This window comes from Myotis myotis, unplaced genomic scaffold, assembly GCF_014108235.1.
Source record: "Myotis myotis isolate mMyoMyo1 unplaced genomic scaffold, mMyoMyo1.p scaffold_m19_p_19, whole genome shotgun sequence".
NCBI classification, from domain to species: Eukaryota; Metazoa; Chordata; class Mammalia; order Chiroptera; family Vespertilionidae; genus Myotis; species Myotis myotis.
In genome coordinates, this window is record NW_023416323.1 from 25,304,497 (window position 1) to 25,323,052 (window position 18,556).

At 58.4% G+C, this 18,556-nt stretch overlaps 2 protein-coding genes across 6 annotated transcripts in view; one reads left to right on the plus strand and one right to left on the minus strand.

Annotated features, from left to right (window-relative positions):
• BCAR1 (BCAR1 scaffold protein, Cas family member) overlaps positions 1 to 12,647 on the plus strand; it is a 34,610-nt gene extending 21,963 nt beyond the window's left edge. For 2 of the 5 annotated variants that reach the window (XM_036345457.1, XM_036345459.1), the window contains 6 exons: positions 1,534 to 2,145; positions 6,289 to 6,447; positions 6,607 to 6,723; positions 8,368 to 9,465; positions 10,396 to 10,485; positions 11,636 to 12,647. In XM_036345457.1, the coding sequence (XP_036201350.1) occupies positions 1,534 to 2,145; positions 6,289 to 6,447; positions 6,607 to 6,723; positions 8,368 to 9,465; positions 10,396 to 10,485; positions 11,636 to 12,148 (2,589 nt within the window). In that variant the 3' untranslated portion in view covers positions 12,149 to 12,647. The remainder of the gene's footprint in view (positions 1 to 1,533; positions 2,146 to 6,288; positions 6,448 to 6,606; positions 6,724 to 8,367; positions 9,466 to 10,395; positions 10,486 to 11,635) is intronic. The other 3 variants (XM_036345461.1, XM_036345460.1, XM_036345458.1) reach the window with 2 other exon arrangements.
• A 958-nt stretch (positions 12,648 to 13,605) lies between these two features.
• On the minus strand, positions 13,606 to 17,591 carry LOC118674130 (chymotrypsinogen 2). Its single transcript, XM_036345464.1, has 7 exons — positions 16,423 to 17,591; positions 15,644 to 15,747; positions 15,485 to 15,564; positions 15,107 to 15,185; positions 14,622 to 14,802; positions 14,407 to 14,540; positions 13,606 to 13,822 (listed from the first exon to the last, which is right to left on the minus strand). Exons 1-7 carry the CDS (start codon positions 16,472 to 16,474, stop codon positions 13,661 to 13,663), a joined length of 792 nt encoding a protein of 263 aa, XP_036201357.1. The 5' UTR covers positions 16,475 to 17,591; the 3' UTR covers positions 13,606 to 13,660.
• Positions 17,592 to 18,556: the final 965 nt, after the last annotated feature.

Genomic DNA, 18,556 nt, shown 5'->3' on the forward strand with positions numbered 1-18,556 from the left:
GTTCTTATCTTTTTTCTTACTGATTTGTAGGAGCACCTCCAGTTAATCACTCTTGTCATTTGGTGACCTGTCACCCCGTCTGTTTTGGTTTTTGTCACCTTACATTTTGTGCCTTTGGGGTCTTTGTTTTTGAGGTTTTGTTTTATTTTTTTTTGCCATCTCAAGATCACAAAGATATTCTCCCACAATTTTTTCTTTTACTAGTTCTAGAGTTACACATTTCACGTTTAGGTCTCTGCTTGCCCTTTATTTATAACATGAGGCAAGTGTTCACATGGAGTTTTCCTCCTAATATCATTTACGGAGCAGCCTTCTCTTTCCTGAGTCCTGTCCCAGCCCTCTGGCCCCCAGGCCACTCCCTGGTTTGGAGCTGTGGCAGACTCTCACAGCTGGGAAGGCGAGTGCCCTTGGTGTTTTATTTTCAGAATTAATCTGCCTATTTGTAGACCTCTTTTCCTCCTTTTAATTCTAGAAGAATTCTTTTTCTTTGGTTAGATGCCTCAACAATAAAGTTTCTGCTGACCTCGGTGGTTTGGCCCAGTGGATACAGCATCAGCCTGTGGGCTGAAGGGTCCTGGGTTCGATTCCGGTCAAGGGCACATGCTGGGGTTGCTGGCTGGATCCCCAGTGGGGGAGGGGGAGGAGTGCGGAGGACAGCCGATCAATGATTCTCTCTCATCATTGATGTTTCTATCTCTCTGTCCCTCTCCCTTCCTCTCTGAAATCAATAAAAATATATATATTTTTTTAAGTTTCTGCTGGCACTGTGATTGTAATCATAATTCATTAGTAAGCTTGGACTGTTTGGCTTTTTTATAGTGCTTAGTCATCCCCTCATGAACTTGGTGTATGTTTCTCCTTACGTTAGTTCTTGAGCCCTTTGACAGAATGTAAACATTTCTGCCTCTTAGGTCTCCTGCAGGCTTTGCTTGATCAATTCCTGGATAACTTGTAGCTTTTGTTGTTAATCCTGTGAAATCTGTTCTATGACTTTTCATTCTCATCAGGTACAGTCTTCTAGTGTGTGGGGATTTTTACATAGATGATGACAGTTTTGTCCCTGTGTCCACTCTCCACTGTGTTTGTTTTTTTCCTCTTGGCTGATTGCACTGGTGGGGCAGCAGGACTATTGAGTTGGAGCAGGGAGGGTGTACATCCTGTTTTCTTACCAGAACGTGGTGGCCATTATTGTCATTATCGCTGCTCTCCCAGTGTTGTCCAGGTTGCAGTATGACTTTGGGAGTGGTTTTTAATAGTATCTTGAGTGCCATCCCTGGCGTGTAGGTGGTGGCTGCGGTTGAGAGGATTTTGAGGTGCTATCCAGGCCCATTTGGAAAAAAATGCCAGGATTAGCTGGGCCTTTCTGCTGGGGTTCATGGGGTCAGAGGCACCGGGATTGTGCCAAACTTTACTTCGTTCCTTTCCCAGTGCCAAAACCAGACGCTTCCCTTGACCTGGAGATATGTGGGTGCTGGGCAAGCCACTGAGCCCTCCATGTACATCCTCATGCCCACCTGTGTCCTCTCTCCCCAGAATGTGCTGGCCAAAGCCCTCTATGACAACGTGGCCGAGTCCCCAGATGAGCTCTCCTTCCGCAAGGGGGATATCATGACGGTGCTGGAGCGGGACACACAGGGCCTGGACGGTTGGTGGCTCTGCTCGCTGCACGGACGCCAAGGCATCGTGCCCGGGAACCGCCTCAAGATCCTCGTGGGCATGCACGACAAGAAGCCTGCAGGGCCCGGCCCCGGCCCACCTGCCCCCTTGACCCCGCCCCAGCCTGGCCTCCACAACCCAGCTGCCCAGTACACGCCTATGCTGCCTGTCGCTTACCCACCACAGTCTGACAGTATCTACCTGGTGCCCACCCCCAGCAAGACCCAACAGGGGCTCTACCAAGCCCCTGGGCCCAGTCCACAGTTCCAGTCTCCCCCGGCCAAGCAGACAGCCACATTCTCGAAGCAGGTGCCCCATCACCCCTTCCCCAGCCCAGCCCCAGACCTTTACCAGGTGCCTCCAGGGCCTGGCAACTCCACCCAGGACATTTACCAGGTGCCACCTTCTGCTGGGATGGGGCTTGACATCTACCAGGTTCCCCCATCCATGGATGCACGCAACTGGGAAGGGACGAAGCCACCGCCAAAGGTAAGGCCATCCTGGCATGGCTGGGCAGACCTCCGGGTGGGTTCCGCCCAGACCCCGGTTTCTGGGCACAGCAGGGCACAAATAAACACCCCACTGGCTGCTTTGGGCTGAAGCAGGAGCAACATTTTCTCACCTTTGGTCTGTGTCTTCTCATGCACACATCCCTTCAAGAATTGGGTAGTGCAGTTTCCTGAGGCCTGGAAATGGAAGTCCCATGGACTTGGGGGACAAAGTGGCCACACCCTGCTCTCCTGTCTCCTCCATGGTTGTTCACCCTTTACAGCTCACCCAGGAGGACCCTGAGAAGCTGGTGTGGAGCCCTCACCAGCAGGGAAGTTCTTACAGTCTGTCCAGCTCCAGCTCCTCAGCTTGTCCCTCCTCAGAGGGAGACCACAGCGGGTGTGACTCGGAGGCCCTGGGGAGAGGATGGGCAGTGGGCATAGCAACCAGGCTCTGCTTGGATCAGCTTCCCTGGGCCCAGGGCCTCCTGTGTTTGGGGAGGTAGCAGCCGAGTGGACGCTCACTCCACAGCACTGAGCCCCTGTCCTCAGCCAGCCCAGGGTGAGGCGGGAGACCTGCCCCTGCCCACGGGATGGAGCTCAGCAGCCAGGAGACCTTCCTGGGGTCATTGGCTGGCAGGTGCCCAAGGGGCTCCATGGACACTGGCTACCAGGGAACCCTGGGTCACCGGCTCCCACTTCCTGGTCCTTCAGCTCTCTGGCCAGAGATGGACGGTGCTGGACTGGGATGACCTAGACTAGGCTGCTCCCAGGTAACTTTAGCAGGAAGTAGTAGCAGAGAGCAGTTCCCAGCTGGTGAGCCTTGGGACAGGCCCTAGTTCTTCCCCCTACACACACACACACACACACACACTCTCTCTCTCTCTCTCTCTTCTCCATGCTCTGAACACACCCCAGGGAGGCATACCTTCCCCCTTCCCTCCTCTTTGCAGGCAGGCCTGCCCTGGTGCATCTGTGAGCAGGCAGCAGCAGTGAGACCAGGTGTTGGTCATTGCCTCCGTTTCCCTCCCATTGGTGAGACTTGCTGTCAGTCTGCTCTGGGCTCACCTGGCTGAGGCCCAGTGGCCCTCCCTCAAGAAACCTCATTGTTCCTGACCTGGGCAGCCTGGATTACATCTGGTTTTATTTTATGATCATGAAAGTGAAGCTTGTTTGTCATAAAAAATGCGTAATGTATGAAAAGGTCTAGACAGGCGATGCCCAGTCGAGGTAATCACTGGGAGATTTTGACATGTTTTGTCTAGCATACTCTATGCATCTTTCACAGATTTGTACACATACTTTTGATTTTGAGGTAGTAAATCCAATATCAGATAGATATCGTAGCATTTTGTTGAGTCCCTAAACATGATTGTGACTACTGCCCTGGATTTGCTCTGTCGCCCCTCCGTGGGAGGGCTCTAAGCAGTTAATGATGACACGTGTCCCTGACACACAGCCAGGCGTGGACATCTTGGTGCGCGCGTATTTGTGTCCACATTTCAGGGTTGTGCTTTCATAAGTCTCGTCCTCCCCCTCACAAGTCTGGGAAACAGGCTCCTGGCCCAGGGGAGAGGTTGGCTGGGCCTTGGAGGAGCCCTGCTGACTTTGGTTGGGGACTGAGTGGCTTGAGAGAGGTCAGGGCCACACCAGGGTGTCAGCACCATTTGGGCAGGGGCGTGGCTTTAGGAGGCTGAGGGCAGAAGTAGGTAGGGCCCCCAGGGGGAGGGGTGTTTTTGTGGGGGACTGCCTCTGGGTCAGGGGCCGCAGCTGTGCCTAAGGGAACAGCTGTGGCTCTGGGTCAGGCGCTGGGGAGACACAGCTGAGCTCAGTTCTGTTCCTTATGGGAGCTTCATCCCCCCAGGCTCTTGGTGCCAGGCCATGGGGGTGCCATGCTAGGTTTGTCCCTCACTCTCGATGAGAGGTTAGGTGGGCATCTACTCCGTCCCACAGCATTCCAGTATTGCTCCATTTCTCAGAGGAGGAAACCGAGCTTCCAGATGCAGGTGGAGTGGGGGTGTGCCGGGCCAGTCAGCCTGGGTCACGTGAGCCAATGACCCGTTTGCAGATGGGAGAGACTGGCAGCCAAGCTGCCTGGGCAGGTGACCCAGCCCATCTCACTGGGTCTTTGAACCGGTTAGTGTCATGTCTCACTCCTGCCCTGCAGATGCCCTGCCCAGTTGTCTGTCTTTCGGTGTGCATCTGGCAGTGGGTATGCATGTGTCTGTCTTGCACTGTTGAGATGTGTGTGAGAGCACATGGTCTTGGGTTGGGGTCTGTGTTTTCTCCCAGACTCAGGCTGTGACCCCACCCTGGGGGCCTCAGGTCCTGCTAATGGGGCCCAGGTGCAGAGCAGGGCGGCCTGTGATTAGGTGGCTCAGCAGCTCTCTGGAGAGCTGGTTTCCCTAATGAGCTTTTCCCCACTGGCGGCTGCCTTACTATTTTTTTCTCCCAGAAAAACTTAAGCTGGCCAATATGGCTGCTTACTGTCACCAGCTCAGCTGCAGGCGTGGCAAGCTGCCCAGCGCCTGGGCCTGGACCCCAGAGCCCTTCTGCCTGCGCTGCCTGCCCTGTGTCATCTGTGGAGACTGGGTGGGGGTGCAAAGGGGGAGGTGCACACCCCTCTTCATGAGGCCCAGTCCCCACCTGCCTTTTGGAGGCCAGCAGGGCCTCGAGACACCTCAGGCTTCGCCTCCAGGCCCCGCCAACCTGCCACGTCCCGCCAGCTCCCGCCCGCCTGCCCTGCTGTTGGCAGGTTCCAGTGTCTAAAAATAGCACTGGAGGAGACTCAAGTCTGGGGCTCAAGGAGGGAGATGAGTCTGGGGAGGGCCACCAGCTCCACTTCCAGACACGCCGGGGTGGGGGGCAGTGGGCGGGGAAACCCCATGGAGGCACGCCCCAGCAGCTAACGGGAGCCTGTCCAGGAGGGAGGCAGGCAGGGGATGCGTGAGCTGGAGGCTCTGCCAGGCCCTGCGCTGATGAGAAGAGTGCTGGTGCCTGCACTTCTGGGGGAGACACTGTTCTACTGGCGGCTGCCCATGTGTGGGGGCTGGGCACAGCGTGGACACAGGATTCCGGGGGCCGTGAGCCTGAGGGCTGGCCCTGCCTCAGCTCTACTGCCCAGGGATGTGTGTGGGGAGGGCCCGAGTCACCCCATCCCAGACATCCCCTTTGATTAGGGAACAAAAGGCCTTTCTGTCAGGAGAAGATCAGGGCTTGCAGCCTTGGGGAGGCGTGCCCTGAGCTGGCCTAGGAGACCTGCCAGCCTGTCCCTCAGGCTGACCCTCCCACACAGCTGACACAGGCCCAGGGTGCCTTTGGGAAGAAGGCTGTGTGCCCAGCACTGCCTGCCAGGCCGGGTGCTGACATGAAGGGCTGTGGGCAGTCTGCGGCTCCGGATCCGGGGCCCAGGGTCGGGCAGCGGGGAGGGGAAGGGGCTGGCCTCCTCTCTGGGCCGATGTTACCTGTTCGGGTGAGTGGTGGTCTCGGGGCCTTGTGGGTGGAGAGTGGGAGTCTTGGCTACTCTCACTCCATCTGCTTGAGAACTGGCCCTGAGGTCTGGGAGTCCCTACTGGGCCTGTCCTCAGGAGTCTCTCCCCGAGATGTGCTGTGGGGGGAGTAGAGGGCTGGAGGCTGCTTGCTGCTCTGCCGGGCCACCACCTCCTAGGAGGCCCCAGGCTTTGACTATTGGAATCTCTTGCAGGTCACCTCTCTGGGCCCAGCCTGGCACCACACTTCCATTTGTACTGGATCCCGCAGTCAGGACAGCCCCTCGTGGGTAGACTTTCCTAGGAGCGTGCAGCTGGGAAGTGTCCTGAGGCAAAGGCACCCTACTCAAGGATGGCCCATCCTCCCCCAGCCCATAGGCCCCCTCTTCTGAAACCTGGTCATCTAGGTGTAGAGGCCACTTCCTTTTCCTGGTTTCCTGGCATAGCACGTCATTGAAGAAAGGGCAGAGAATGCAAGGGGATGAGAATGCCCTTGCCTCTGAGTGGCCTCTGAGCCCACTCTTGGGGGACCCCTGCCCCTCACCTTTGTGTGTCTCAGCCAACTCACAGGGAGTGGAGTCTACCTGAGGACCCGAGAGTGGACCCTGGAGGCTGCCTTCCAGGGCTGGTGGTGACAGTCGGCTATCTCCCCCCAGGTGGTGGTGCCCACCCGCGTGGGGCAGGGCTATGTGTTCGAGGCCTCCCAGCCAGAGCAGGACGAGTACGACATCCCGCGCCACTTGCTGGGCCCGGGGCCCCAGGACATCTACGACGTGCCCCCCGTTCGAGGGCTTCCCAGCCAGTACGGCCAGGAGGTAGGTGCCTGCTTGCCTGGGTGGGGTGACCTGGCTGGCCCTGCTGAGGGAGGAGTGGCTTTCCCCGCCCGGGCCAGGGTGGGTGGCTCTGGAGTTTCTGCTCTTTCCATCCCCTCAGGGGGCCCTGGCACCTGTATCACTGCACCTTTTCTGCCCCAGGTATATGACACACCTCCCATGGCTGTCAAGGGTCCCAATGGCTGGGACCCATCGCTGGACGTGTACGACGTGCCCCCCAGTGTGGAGAAGAGCCTGCCGCCATCCAGCCACCACGCGGTGAGCAGTCGGGGTGCTGGGGCCTCACTGGCTGGTCCTGACTGAGCTCGGGTCTAGGTATGACTGTGAGTGTGCGTTGGGTGGGGGCATCAGGAGACCTGACTCCGGATCCCAGCTTTGCCCTCACTCACTCTCCGATGGGTGCTCCTGAGCCTCAGCGTCTTTGGCTGTAAAAGGGCCATGTGAAGGGCCTTCTTCACGGTGTGTGAGAGGAACACATGGGGTATCAGAAGGTGACTACAGAGCCTATCACCCAAACCTGACACTTCCGAGAGCAAAAGGGGGTCCAATAATAATGCGGGGGCATCAGGCACAAGCCAAGGTGTTGTCACCCTGACTGTAATACACAGATAGCTCAGCCAAGTACCTGCCACAGGGCAGGGAATACACAGGCGGCGGCAGTGGTGGTGGTGGTGGTGGTGGTAGTGATGGCGGTGGTGATGGTAGTGAATGGTGATGACGGTGGTGGTGGTGGTAGTAAATGGTGGTGGTGGTGATGACAGTGGTGGTGGTAGTGAATGGTGGTGGTGGTGGTGATGGTGATGGCGGCGGTGGTGGTGGTAGTGAATGGTGGTGGTGGTGATGGCGGTGGTGGTGGTAGTGAATGGTGATGGTGATAGCGGTGGCGGTGGTGGTGGTGGTAGTGAATGGTGGTGGTGATGGTGGTGGTGGTAGTGGTAGTGGTGGTGGTGGTAGTAGTGAATGGTGATGGGGTGGTGGCAGTGGTGGTGGTAGTGAATGGTGGTGGTGATGGTGGTGGTGGTGGTGGTGGTGAATGGTGGTGGTGGTGGTGGTAGTGGTGGTAGTGGTGGCAGTGATGGTGATGGCAGTGGTGGTGATGGCAGTGGTGGTGGTGGTAGTGAATGGTGGTGGTGGTGGTAGTGGTGGCGGTGATGGTGATGGCAGTGGTGGTGGTAGTAGTGAATGGTGATGGGGTGGTGGCAGTGGTGGTGGTAGTGAATGGTGGTGGTGATGGTGATGGTGGTGGTGGTGGTGGTGGTGGTGGTAGTGAATGGTGATGGTGGTGGTGAATGGTGGTGGTGGTGGTGGTGGTGGTGGTGGTAGTGGTGGCAGTGATGGTGATGGCAGTGGTGGTGATGGCAGTGGTGGTGGTGGTAGTGAATGGTGGTGGTGGTGGTAGTGGTGGCGGTGATGGTGATGGCAGTGGTGGTGGTGGTAGTGAATGGTGGTGGTGGTGATGGTGGTGGTGGTGGTGGTAGTGAATGGTGGTGGTGATGGTGGTGGTGGTAGTGAATGGTGGTGATGGTGGTGGTGGTGGTGGTGGTGGTGGTGGTGGTAGTGGTGGCAGTGATGGTGATGGCAGTGGTGGTGGTGGTAGTGAATGGTGATGGTGGTGGTGGTAGGGTTGTGATATCTGATCGCCCCCTGAGTATTTGAAGTCACACAGTGAATTAACCTATATAATCCTCACAACAAGCCTGTGGGGAGATCTCCCGTCTCAGAGGTGAGCAGTCATCTGCCTTAGGTCACACAGTGGAGCCAGGATGCTGAGCTCAGGCCTGGCCCCAGAGTTGGGCTCTTAACCATACCTATGGCTAGAATGGTGGTGAATGTGCACCAGGCTGGAGCTGGGTCCAGGTGGGCAGATGGGCAGGCAGCCTTGACCACCCTTTGGCCCCTCAGGTGTATGATGTTCCTCCGTCCGTGAGCAAGGACGTCCCTGATGGCCCACTACTGCGTGAAGAAACCTATGACGTGCCCCCTGCCTTCGCCAAGGCCAAGCCTTTTGACCCAACCCGCCACCCGTTGGTCCTCGCTGCACCCCCCCCAGACTCATCACCCGCTGAGGATGTGTACGACGTGCCGCCCCCTGCTCCCGACATCTATGACGTGCCCCCTGGCTTGCGGCGGCCTGGCCCCAGCACTCTCTACGACGTGCCCCGTGAGCGGGTTCTTCCTCCCGAGGTGGCTGACAGCAGCGTGGCCGACGATGGTGTGTACGTGGTGCCCCCCTCCGCTGAGCGAGAGGCCCCAGCTGATGCCAAGCGCCTGTCTGCCTCCAGCACAGGCAGCACTCGCAGCAGCCAGTCGGCCTCCTCCCTGGAGGCGCCGGTGCCGGGCCGCGAGCCCCTGGAGCTGGAGGTGGCTGTGGAGGCCCTGACCCGGCTACAGCAGGGTGTGAGCGCCACCGTCACCCACCTCTTGGACGTGGCAAGCAGTGCTGGCCGGTGTGGGGGCTGGCGCAGCACCACGGAGCCTCAGGAGCCCCCAGCACAGGACCTGCGGGCTGCTGTGGCTGCTGTCCAGGGGGCCGTCCATGAGCTGCTGGAGTTTGCCCGCAGCGCCGTGGGCAACTCTGCCCACACTTCTGACCGTACACTGAATGCCAAGCTTAGCCGGCAACTGCAGAAGATGGAGGACGTGTACCAGACATTGGTGGCCCATGGCCAGACCTTTGACAGTAGCCGAGGAGGCCCTGGGGCCACTTCTGAAGACCTGGACCGCCTGGTGGCCTGCTCACGGGCTGTGCCCGAGGATGCCAAGCAGCTGGCTTCTTTCTTGCATGGCAATGCCTCACTGCTCTTCAGACGGACCAAGGCCCCTGTCTCAGGGTCCGAGGGGGGTGGCTGCCTGCATCCCATCCCCACCGACAAGGCCAGCAGCATCCAGTCCCGGCCCCTGCCCTCACCCCCCAAGTTCACCTCCCAGGACTCACCGGATGGGCAGTATGAGAACAGTGAGGGGGGCTGGATGGAGGATTACGACTATGTCCACCTGCAGGTGGGTGCCCGCCCTGCCCAGTTCCCGGTCCTCTTTGAGCTCTGATTTTTCCACCCCTGTCGTGGGACCCTTATCACCCTCACTGAGGGCTTTTGTGGCCAAAGGAGGATTTGGCCCCATGAGGGCCTCGGTGGGTCCCTTGTCCTCCTCTCACTTTGAGCTTCTAGGCCAGAGGGCACCCCAGAAGCCCATTCCTCTCCCCACCTCAGGCCTTTGGGCCAATGCATCCTTGTCATCAGGGTCCTGCAGGTGACCAGGGCAGAGGTGGCTGTTCTGTTTGGGGAGGTGGGTCCTGAAATATAAGCAAAGACAAAGATACTTCCAGGCAAGGGGGAACAAGCAAGGTGATGGGAAGGTGGTCCTCTGAGCAGAGACCGGGGTGCCAGCCAGGTGGTCTCAGCATTCCAGGCTGAGATCTGGCACGGGGTCAGCACAGGTCAGGGGCAGGTGGGCGCAGGCTTTGTATGCCTAGAGCAGTGGTCGGCAAACTGCGGCTCGCGAGCCACATGCGGCTCTTTGGCCCCTTGAGTGTGGCTCTTCCACAAAATACCATGTGCGGGCACGCATGTACAGTGCGATTGAAACTTCGTGGCCACACTCAAGGGGCCAAAGAGCCGCATGTGGCTCGCGAGCCGCAGTTTGCCGACCACTGGCCTAGGGGATGGGCATGAATGTGACTTCTGGCCCCAGAACGAGAGCAGGGAGGCTGGCCTTGGCCACATGGAGTATGCCCACCCCTCCCTGTGCTGGCCAGAGATGGAGGAGGCCCAGGAGGGCTGCTTCCTCTGGAAGCTGACCCACCTTGGGCCCCGTGGTCTCCGGGTGAGCCTGGTGCAGTGTGCAGCGCCACCTGGTGGCCACTCTTCTCACCGCGCTCCCTCCTGGTCTGGGGGCTCCTGGCTCAGCCCAGTCCTTGTGTCTCCCCTCCAGGGGAAGGAAGAGTTTGAGAAGACTCAGAAGGAGCTGCTGGAAAAGGGCAACATCATGCGGCAGGGGAAGGGCCAGCTGGAGCTGCAGCAGGTGAGGACGCGGGACGCCCGCTGCTTCAGCAAAAGCTGCTTGTCTGTCAGAGCCGGCCTGCGGAGCTGAGCCTGGGCCCCCCCTCCCAGCCCCACTCCCCTGCTTCCTGTCCCCATGCGTTCGCTGGGCTGACACTAGCAGAGTAAGCATGGTGGACGTTTTTAGTGAACACAGAGAGAAAAGTATAAGAGAGCAGGAAAAGAAGCCGGTTACCCGGAGGAGTGTTTAACATGGTACATTGTGAGCGGTTACATCTGCCTTTATCTCACCCGTTTTTCCATGGCATTACACATTCCTCATAAATTATTTTATAAGGTCATATAGCATTATTGTCGAACATTCAAATTGTACCCAGTTTTCTTTATAAATCATTTATCTGCAAATATAGAATCTCCTTCATATTTTGGATCACTTGAAAAAGACAGTTTACAAAAACTAAGGGAGTTTTATTCTGATTATGAAGATAATAAAAATTAAGACATAGACTAGCACAAAATAAACGCAGAAATGTCACCCATAAGGTTCTCTGCTTGGTGCATTAATTAAGTCTTTTTATGTTGTATATGTTAAGAACATGATTCTTTTTTTTTTACTTTTCATTTTGAAATATTTATAAATTCACAGGGAGTTGCAAAGAGTTTCCCCACGATTATGTTCTGACTGATTAGAGAGCAGCACCCAGACAAGAGTGATGTCCCTCGTCCTCACAGCCACTCAGTTCTCCATGTCTCTCGTGCCATTTTTAAAATGTGATAGAAATGGAATCATAAAGGAGATTTTGACAAAAGTTATTTGGAGAATCTCTAGAACAGTGGTTCTCAACCTTGGCTGCACATTGGAATCACCTGGGAATCTTTTTAAAATCCTGATTTCTGGGCCTCATCCTCCGGAAATTCTGTTTCTTTGTTATGGGGTGAGGCCACAACATTAGTAACAAAGAAACAACTTCCAGAGGATGAGACCCAGAAATCAGGATTTTAAAAAGATTCCCAGGTGATCCAATGTGCAGCCAAGGTTGAGAACCACTGCTCTAGAACATGCTCTGCCAATAGGACAGGAGCCTGTCCCCGCTGCTGCGGACTCCGAGTGCCGCCCCTTTGAGCCCTCATGCTCTGTGGCTGCGGTCTCACTCTGCCTTCCCTCTCCCCAGCTGAAGCAGTTTGAGCGGCTGGAGCAAGAGGTGTCCCGGCCCATCGACCACGACCTGACCAACTGGACGTCGGCCCAGTCCCTGGCCCCAGGGCGGACAGGCAGCCTGGGGCCCTCGGACCGGCAGCTGCTGCTCTTCTACCTGGAGCAGTGCGAGGCGAACCTGACCACGCTCACCAACGCGGTGGACGCCTTCTTCACCGCCGTGGCCACCAACCAGCCACCCAAGATCTTTGTGGCACACAGCAAGTTTGTCATCCTCAGTGCCCATAAGCTGGTGTTCATCGGGGACACGCTGTCGCGGCAGGCCAAGGCAGCTGACGTCCGCAGCCAGGTGACTCACTACAGCAACCTGCTCTGCGACCTCCTGCGTGGCATCGTGGCCACCACCAAGGCTGCCGCCCTGCAGTACCCATCGCCCACCGCCGCCCAGGACATGGTGGACAGGGTCAAGGAGCTGGGCCATAGCACTCAGCAGTTCCGCCGGGTCCTGGGCCAGCTGGCAGCTGCCTGAAGACAGTGACCTGAGGGATGAAGGGTGGGGGACGAGGGCAGTGATGGTCCGAGCTGCCCCGAGCACTTCCCCGAGAGTCTCAGTGCTGCAGGCCTGGGGACAGGCATCCTCAGCTTCCCCAGGCCTGGTGCCCAGCCTGTCAGGGATTTGTACATATTTATGACAGGGCAGGGTGTGGGCTCAGGGCCCAAGCAGAGCTAGGCCCCCAGAGCCCGGGCCAGGGAGCAGGCTGGGGTCTTCCCTGAGGGCGCTGCAGGCCTGGGGAGGTCCCAGCTCGGCAGCCAGGCCACAAGCGTGCAGGCCCCTTGGCCCACACGGCCTTGGTGACCCCTGGGGGCTGACCTCAGCCCCATGAGGGTGCTGTGTACCCCCAGGGGTCAGTGCCACTGAGATGTGCTCCTCAGCACCAAGAGAAACCCCTAAAAAACTATTTTTCATTATTGATTTTCCAATCATTTGACTAACAGTCTACATTTAAATAAAATTTTAAAAATGAAAAGCAGCCTCCTGAAGTGTGAGAGGCAGGAGGACCCTTAGAGGGAAGGTGGGGTGTGCTCACGGTGATGCCCAGGGTAGGACTGGGTTGAGGAGACCTGTGGTGAGGCTGTGGACGTCCTTTGGGGAGGGGGAGGGTCCCAGCAGAAGAAGCCAAGGTCACAGGAAACGGCTGGGCCACGGAGACAGGGCCAGTGTCCCCTGCAAGGCGGGGCCAGGTTTGCTAATGGAGGCCAGGCCTTGGGAGCTGGGGGTGCGTCCAGCCCGCCACAAAGTCTGGCCTGGGAGGCAGATGTCCGGGTCTGGTTTGGAGGTTCTGAGAGTCAGGCCTGCTCTGCCTAGGCCACGGCTCTCCTGGCTGGTTTTTTTGTTTGTTATTTAATTATGTTTTTATTAATTTCAGAGAGAAAGGGAGAGGGAGAGATAGAAAATCAATGATGAGAGAGAATCATTGATTGGCTGCCTCCTGCACACCCCCTACTGGGGATAGAGTCTGCAACCTGGTTCATAGGTCAATGTTCAACCACTGAGCACACCGGCTGGGCACTGACTGGTTCTTTAATAGGACAGAAGCTGCCGGGAAAGGGCAATAGTTCCCTCATCAACCACTGGGTGTGGTGGGTCCCCACCAGTGGCTCCAGTAGGCCTGGGAGAGGCAGCCAGGGGGCAGCTCCCGGGAGGGTTCCTGGAGCCACAGGTGTGGGACCAACAGTAGGCCGTCCTCTGAATGCCACTTCCCGGCACCAGGCCAAGCCAAGAACTGAGCAGGGGGCGGATGGTGAGCACCCCGCAGCCCAGGTGGGAGCTGGGGGCCAAGGTCCCATTCATCTGCCTGGCCACTCTGGGGAGGTGACGAAGGAGGGACCCTCCCAGGACCCCCTGCATTAGGTGGAGTGAAGGCCCAAGTTCAGGAGCAGAGTGAGGCCTTACAGGCCCTGACACAAGAGACGGATGCCATCAACATGTTTTTACGGGTTTATTGAGCTTTGTGGGAGCAGGGTTGGCAGGGCCAGGGCCTCAGTTGTCGGCCAGGATCTGCCGCACCCAGGGCATGAGTTCTGTAACCCGGGCGTACACGCCAGGGCTGGAGGTGGAGCAGGTGCCGCTGCCCCAGGACACGATGCCCACCAAGGTCCAGGCTCCATCCTTCTGGCAGACCAGGGGGCCACCAGAGTCGCCCTGCAGGAGGAGGAGAGGGCTTGGGTCTGGCAGCCCGGGTCGCCTGGCCCAGAGGCCCCTGGATGGTTCCCAGAGCCCAGTCCAGGGCCTGGCAGCCCTAGACCCAGCACCCGTCTCCTGGAAGGATTATGGGAACCTGAGCAGCTCTTTTAGCTCATGCCCTGGAAGTCGGGGCCACCCCAGGGTGAGGTTCTGTGATGGAGGCTCACAACGCTGGTTTGATAGGAGGAAAGCAAGGGCTGTGGGGCCACGGTGAGGAGCAAGGGCTGCCTCTGGAGCCCTGGGCACCCGTTCCTTGCCCCGGCGGCGCCCTGCACAGCTCCAGGAGGTGCTGTTTGCTCAGAACTCGACATCCATGGATCTTGCACTGTGGTGGCCTGCCAAAAGGTCCTTCCCAGCCTCGGCTAGGAGCACCCAGGAAGGAGCCTGCCTGCTCCCCACTTCCCTCTGCCCACGCCCCTGGCCTGGGCTCTTGCCTGAACCCACCCCAGCCACAACCAGGTGGGAGGTTCTGAAGAGAAAAGAGGGGGTTCCTGCTACAAGGCGGGGAGGGAGGGGTGCAGAGCGAGCCTAGGCAGCCATACCATGCAGGAGGAGACGCCGCTGGCGCCGGCGCAGACCATGAGGTCGGTGATCTTGTTGCCCCAGAACTTCTTGCAGCTGGCGTTGGACAGGAGGGGCAGGGCCGCCTGCTGCAGCTTGTCGGGGGTGTTGGCATCTGGAAGGGCCGGTGGTGGTCAGCACCAGCAGCCCCCCTGCCCGCAGCCTCCACCTGCCGCCCGCCCACCGGGTCACTCACTGTTGTACTTGGTCTTGCCCCAGCCGGTGGTGGCACACAGGGTGCCGGCGGGGAAGTCGTCGGCCTCATCGGGCAGGCACACGGCGGACACGGTCTGGGAGAAGCGGGCGGGCGTGGCCAGCTTCAGCAGGGTGATGTCGTTGTTGACGGTGAACATGTTGAACTTGGGGTTCTTGAACACCTGAGATGGGGCGGACAGCCACAGTTGGGGTCTGAGCAGAAACCAACCCAGGGCTGGGTCGCCCTCATCACCTCCGTCCCCTCTGACCACGGGCCACTTCAGCTCGGCAGCTGCTTTCATGGGCCCAGGACGGAGGTGCCGACCCCCCTGCATGGAACCTCACCCCCTGCTTTCTGCTTTTGCCCATCTGGATGGAATATTGGGTGACCGGGAGGAACTTGGCTTCCTTTGCTTCCCCGCAGCCCAGGGCTTTCTCAGGATGTTGGCCCAGCCCCGTTAGCCTGCCCTGCCTGGGCCACCTTACCTTGGCAATCTTCAGCACCTGGGTGTCCTCAGCATCTGAGCCCTGGTCAAACTCCCCGGCCACAACCAGGTGGGAGGTTCTGAAGAGAAAGGAGGGGGTTCCTGCTATGAGGTGGTGAGTGTGAGTGCATGTGCGTGTGCGTGTGTGTGTGTGTGTGTGTGTGTGTGTGTGTGTGTGGTGATCAGAGACAGGAGCTCCGAATGCCAACAGCTGCCCTGGGACAGCTGTGCTACAGCCTGTGAGTGTTTCCTTCCCAGTGACCCCTGGGAGGCCAGCAAGACTTGAGTTTTCTACACATTTCCAATTAGGAAACTGAGGAATGAAGCTCAGAAGGCCCTCCTCCCACCCAATGGGTTTCCTGGGGACCCCGGGCCTCACCTGACCCCGCAGTGGGCGGCAGTCACCACCCAGTCCTCGCTGATGAGGGAGCCGCCGCAGAAGTGGAAGCCGGTTTTGTCCTGGAGGAGGACGGAGGTCAGCGCCGGCCGGACAGCGGCAGCCCCGCGGGCCCCCCACCCCAGCGTGTTCCTCACTCACCTGCAGGGACACCTGCCAGGGCCAGGAGCCGGGGACAGCGTCCTCCCCATTGACAATCCTGGACAGGCCGCTCAGCACGGGGTGGATGGCGGGGACCCCACAGCCTGAGGTGGGCGTATGAGGTGAGGGGCAGAGGCCAAGGTCACCTCTGGGCCCCCCACCCAGGTCCCACTGCCCCAGGAATTCCCAGGGAGAGCTCAGGGTGCCCTGTGCTTCAGCCCAGACAAGCCCGGCAGGTTGAGTGTGTGGTGGTGCAGGGCTAATGCCTGGGCAGCCCCATCATTGCCTTGCTTAGCCGCTGAGTCTGTGTTCCCATCAACAAAATGGGACCATATCGTTGCTAACCTCGCAGAGCTGGTTTACGGATATGAGATGAGTCAACAGGTAAAGCACGAAGTTGTTCTGGGAACATAGTAAGCCCTCCGCAGACAAGAATTTAAAAGGGCCCGAAAGGGCTGGTAGGGGCTGTCTTCCTGCTCACTCTCTGAATCGGTTTGGGAATCACCAACTCTCCAGAGAGCTTTCCGTCCCTCTGGATTTGTCCTCCCTGTTCCCCTGCACAGGTGTGAGGCCTCGGGGCAGCCCTAGGAGCAGCCACCTCCCCAGGGCCTCACACTGGCTGGTCTGATCCAGTCTTCCCACCGTCTCCGTTCTAGAGGTGGGGCTGCTGAGGCTCGGGCTGAGACGCGCTCAGGCCACACCACCTTGCGTGATTGAACTGGGAGTGGGCCCAGGGTTGGGGGACAGCCTTCCCGGCCGCTGCCGGCCCCAGCGCTCACCAAAGGCTGTGCCCAGGAGGGCGAAGCAAGAGAGGAGCCAGAGGAAGGCCATGGTGTCACTGTCAGGGAGGTGCAGGGCACGGGCCTGGGAGGCTCCCCCTTTTATCCCTGTGACCGGGCTGTTATCTGGGGACCTTGAGGTGACCCTCTTTTTCCTGGGCAGGTGCCAAGTGGGCAGGATGTGTCCGAGCAGGCCCGCCTGGGACAGCAGCAGCTGCAGCCACGGCTGTGCGTGGGGCCAGGGTCAAGGCAAAGGGGCACTGGTTTAGGTGGACCTTGACTCACAGCCAAGAGGAAATGAGATGTCATGGTTGTTCTTCGTTCCCCTGCACTCGGCTTCCTCCCCAAGCCCTGCCTTGGGAGTGGCCCTGTGGCAGCAGCCAGACCTGGGCAAGCCACAGCCTAGTCTCTCACGGGCTGGAGGGCCTCAGACAAGTAATTTAGTTGGTCTGTAAGTTCTTCAAAAACCCCTGGGCAGTGTGGTTAAGTAGGGAGGTGGAGGTGAGGGCACAGGTGGCCAGGGGCTGAGTGCTCCCCGAGTTTCAGGGATGGATGTCCAAGAAGGCTCAGTGAGGCTTCGACGTCTGTGTGGCCCCTCAGGCTGCTTGAGGTGTGGCCTGGAAAGGCAAGCCGCCCCCTGCCGGTCACACAGACCTGGGTCCGGGACCACCTTGGGGCCCCTGCTATCGCCCCCCCGAAAGCTGATGCAGGCTGGACTAGGCGGGATCATGGGAACAGGGAGGCCTGGTTCTGGCTTGGACAACAGGGTAGGAGTGGGGCCCTTTCCTAGCAATTGGCAAACTGGGGAGAAATTGAGGGTGATGCTGCTCCCCAAAACGCACAGGGAAAACAATACGTCATGGCTGGTTCCATTTTCTGTCGCATTGATGATCGTAGCGTGGTGTTCACATACAGGTATCGGCACCAGGCCCTCTCTGACCCTATTTCCATACACGCAAGGTGGGGTGCTTATAGTATGTGCCCAGGCAGCGACCCGGCGGAGGGAACAGCGAGGGCAAAGCCTGGGGAGCGCTCCTAGGCTCACCAAGAGCCAGGGCAGGAGGCTGGGCTGGGCTGACCAAGGAGTGCACCTAGGAGAGCCCCGGTGGAGGCACTGCTGAGCAGGGGCCCAGATCATCCAAGTGTGTCCACCCCCCTCTCACTCCTATGGCAGGGGTCTGAGTGGGGGAAGGGCAGGGCAAATGGGGGAGGGGCCTCGGTAGCCTGAGGCAACCTGTGGCCCTGGCAGTGGCTTTGGGAGCAGACAGCTGGCCGGGGCCCTGCACCCTCGTGCACGCGTGCGGAGGCCTGGGAGCCAGCTCAGGTGCAGGTGTCCCTCTTCAGCTGGGGGGCGGGGCCCTCGGCCCTCCCAGTGCTAGGAACATAGGTGTACAATCTTTTAGAGACCCTGCTTTTAATTCGTGGGGGTTTTCATGCAGAAGTGGAATTGCAGAATCCTATGATAGATCTGCTTAATATTTTGAGGGCCCTCCATATGCTTCCACAGTGGCTGCACCATTTTCCATTCCCGCCAACAGTGCACAGGATTCAGATTTCTCCACACCTTTGCCAATTCTTTTTCTTCTTTTTTTTTTTTTTTTTTGTTTTCATTTACCTTCGCCATCCTAATGGGTGTGAAACCTTGCTGTGGTGTCGATGTGCATTTCAAAATGACTGGTGGCTTTGATCATCTTTCCTTGTGCTCATTGGCCGTTTGTATGACTCCCCAATATTTATGGTCGCCACTGATGCTGCAGGAACTTGGTGCCACAGCCTCTGCCTCCAGTACCTGTTCCCACCTGTACTTTAGCCTCTGCCGCCTCCAGTGTCATTTTGAGAACTTGTGATGCCACTCTGCCGTGACCAGGGTCTCAGCCTTCCTGACTCCTCCCGGGTGAGCAACCCAATCCCAGAATCCCATGGGGCCACAATGGCTGCAGCAGACACCGTCCTGCCTAAAACCTGTCGGCAGTCACACGGCTCCTCGAGGAGTTTCAATAGAGGGAATGTTTACAAAGATGTGGGCAGGATTTAGGGGAACCGACAAAGGATAGTAAAGTGCACAGGCTTCTAACCACAATGGGGACACACCTAGAGCTAAAGGGACAAGGGGCGAGCGGTGATGGAACCCCGA